Source organism: Laccaria bicolor, genomic scaffold (genome assembly GCF_000143565.1).
Source record: "Laccaria bicolor S238N-H82 LACBIscaffold_676 genomic scaffold, whole genome shotgun sequence".
Taxonomy (NCBI): domain Eukaryota; kingdom Fungi; phylum Basidiomycota; class Agaricomycetes; order Agaricales; family Hydnangiaceae; genus Laccaria; species Laccaria bicolor.
Genome location: NW_001890465.1, coordinates 1 through 2,965, shown reverse-complemented (window position 1 = coordinate 2,965; position 2,965 = coordinate 1). Strand labels below are relative to the sequence as shown.

The 2,965-nt window shown below is 44.1% G+C and overlaps 2 protein-coding genes across 2 annotated transcripts; both read right to left on the bottom strand.

Annotated features, from left to right (window-relative positions):
• Positions 1-312: 312 nt before the first annotated feature.
• On the bottom strand, positions 313-468 carry LACBIDRAFT_315040 (uncharacterized protein; the record flags this gene model as incomplete). Its single annotated transcript, XM_001891281.1, has 1 exon — positions 313-468. The coding sequence occupies one exon, from the start codon at positions 466-468 to the stop codon at positions 313-315; it is 156 nt and encodes a 51-aa protein (XP_001891316.1).
• Positions 469-1,503: 1,035 nt separating this feature from the next.
• Positions 1,504-2,911, bottom strand: LACBIDRAFT_336336 (uncharacterized protein; the record flags this gene model as incomplete). The annotated part of the gene is made up of 4 exons (XM_001891280.1): positions 1,504-1,691; positions 1,753-2,680; positions 2,729-2,803; positions 2,852-2,911. The coding sequence occupies 4 exons, from the start codon at positions 2,909-2,911 to the stop codon at positions 1,504-1,506; spliced, it is 1,251 nt and encodes a 416-aa protein (XP_001891315.1).
• Positions 2,912-2,965: the final 54 nt, after the last annotated feature.

Below are 2,965 nucleotides of genomic sequence, written 5' to 3'. Positions count from 1 at the left end.
GAATGCACAATGAAAGCACACAGCATTAATTAATGAAAGGGGAATGAAAATCGTTGAAATTCCTAATGAAAGAGGCAATGAATACACCTGACCTAGGGAATGAAATATTTATTGAAATCACACAACATTAATTATGAAAAGTACAATGAAAGCATCCAATATTCCTAATGAAATATTCAATGAAAGCGCACACCATTAATTAATGAAAGGGGAATGAAAATCGTTGAAATTCCTAATGAAAGAGGCAATGAATACACCTGACCTAGGGAATGAAATATTTATTGAAAGCATCCAATATTCCTAATGAAATATTCAATGAAAGCACACACCATTAAATATGATAGAGGCAATGAATACACCTGACATAGTCAATGAAATATTTATTGAAATTACACTGGATTGATTATGAAAAAAGCAATGAAAGCGCCGAAAATTCCTAATGAAATATTCAATGAAAGTGCACACCATTAATTATGAAAAAGGCAATGAATACACCTAACCCAGTGAATGAAATACCTATTGAAAGCGCACAGGTTTAATTATGAAAAGTACAATGAAAGAACTGAACAGCTTCAATGAAATATTCATAGAAAGCACATGATAATAATTATGAAAGCTTTTATGAAAGGTCCTAAGAAATGTTATGAAAGGATCCTGTGGTCTTTGCCTACATTTATAGCCTTTATGAGAAAGAAAGACACAGGACACACCTATGAAAGGCCTTTCATAAAACTTGTGGACTTATACACACAGCTCTACAGGCAAGTGCCTTGGTTTTATCATAAAAGTGGTAGCCACCAGTCAAGACAGTGCTTGATGGGCCATAAGGTTTGCTTCGCCCGCTTTACTGTGTGTGGTTTCGCTAAGCAGCATTTTGGTAGTAATGGTACAAATGCCGAAAACAGGAGATAATCTTGCAAGTATGACGGATTGATAATTGGCTGAAGCTGGATGGCGCCGCGGGGGGACAGGCCGCGTCACCTCAACCATCGGCGACCTGCATTCGTTGAGGTACATTCGTCGGTGATCCTCCAACACACCGTGACCTACCTCCTCCTAGACTACCAGTGCACAGTGGTTTGTCACCGTAATATATGCACACAAATGTTTGTAATTATAATTGGTATGTACTAGAATATCCTGGTTACTGGATCTGTTACAAGTATCTATTGTGAGCCAGACCGATTCCAACAACTCGGCGAAATCGAGGTGAATCTCCCATCATCATTGGTACATCAGAAACTTTCATTTGATACCAGAGGGTAAACCAAAAGAGGGTGAAAATGATAGCAAAGCCTCCCAAACTAAGTCGAGATGGAGTTGTCCTTCCAAAGTATGGTTTTCGAAAAATATCCATCATGGGAGCGGTAGGACAGTAAAAGCCCCATACACATATGCTGCTCCAAATATGACAGATGGACACCTGTATATAAGACTTTAGACCCCAAACTGCAATGATAAAGCACCAAAAATATGCTTCTGCTCTCATTCGCAAATATCGTTCTACATAGGGGAAAAGCAGAAGTAGAAGGCTGGTGAATTGTCCAACTTGATTTCCATGGAGAGCTTCTTGAATGATGGCAGAGAAGTGAAAAAGGTGGACTGGTATGAATTTGAGGCGCAAATGTTGGAATCGGCGTCGTGTGAGAGCAGTCCGGAGAACGGCTTGAAAGGAGACAAGGAAGTCGAGCCTAACCGAATAACAACGCCAGTCACCCAACTTTCTCTCACTGGCAGATCTTGCTAACCAACCGTGGATGGCAGTTTGAAAGGATGTCAAGAAACCTGGTTGGGCTATTAGATATTGACGCCACTGGGTCAGCTGCCGCTGTTTTCTATCCATGGATTGGCGCATAAGAGCGGTCCGGAGAGTTGCTTGAAGGGAGACGAGACTCGCCGGATTATCGACTAAGTAACGGCACAAATCACCAAGTTGATGTCGCCTTCCGTCATTGGCAAATCTTGCTAATTGGCCACGAATGGCAGTTTGAAGCGGGATTAGGGCCGATTGGGCCACCGGGTGTTGACGCCATTGGGCCAGCTGATGCTGCTTTCTACCCAAGGACTGGCACATAAGAGCGGTCCAGAGGACTGCTTGAAGGAAGATGAGGCTACCAGGCCTATCCATCAAACAGCGACGCCGATCACCCAATTGACATCGCTTTCCGCCAGTAGCAGATCTTACTGACCAGCCACGGATGGTGGTTTGAAGGGAAATTAAAAGGGCTGGCCCAGCTATCAGGTATTGGCGCCATTCGGCCAGCTGACGCTGCTTCCTAGCCTTGGATCGGCATGTAAGAGCAGTCCAAAGGACAGCTTGAAAGGAGTTGAGGCTATTGGGCCTATCTACTAAACAGCGGCGCCAGTCACCCAATTGACGTCGCTTTCCATAGCTGGTGGATCTTACTGACCAGCCGCGGACAGCGGCTTGAAGAGAGATCAAGGAGGCTGGCTGGTTCATCAGGTATTGACGCCACCCGGCTAGGTGATGCTTTCTATCCTTAGATTGGGAGGTTTTGCACGCGAGGTAGGCACGGCAAGCAGCCTGTATCGGAGGTAAAATTGTGCAAATTTTGAGGTGAAGGTTTTCATGAGCCAGATACTGTTTGAACATAGCTACATCTAACGTTTCTGGGTGGTTACGGAGTGCGGTCTCTTGATTAAGACCTTTTGGGCGAATCTGGTGAATCGGTTAGAGGTGATGATATCCTAAAGGAGCTTTCCGTACAGGCTGAGAGGGTGATCTACGTTGGGTAGATCCTCGCATGAGTGTGGTTTCTTGATTAAGGCCTTTTGGACGAATCTGGTGAATAGGTTAGAGGTGATGTTATGTTAAAGGAGCTTTCCGTACAGGCAGAGAGGGTGATCTACGTTGGGTAGATGAATCACTACCAGAGGATAGTATCCGCATGGGTAGAGAGGGTTTGGGAAGTCTAGATTGGGTAGATAGATCTTTATTGGAGGA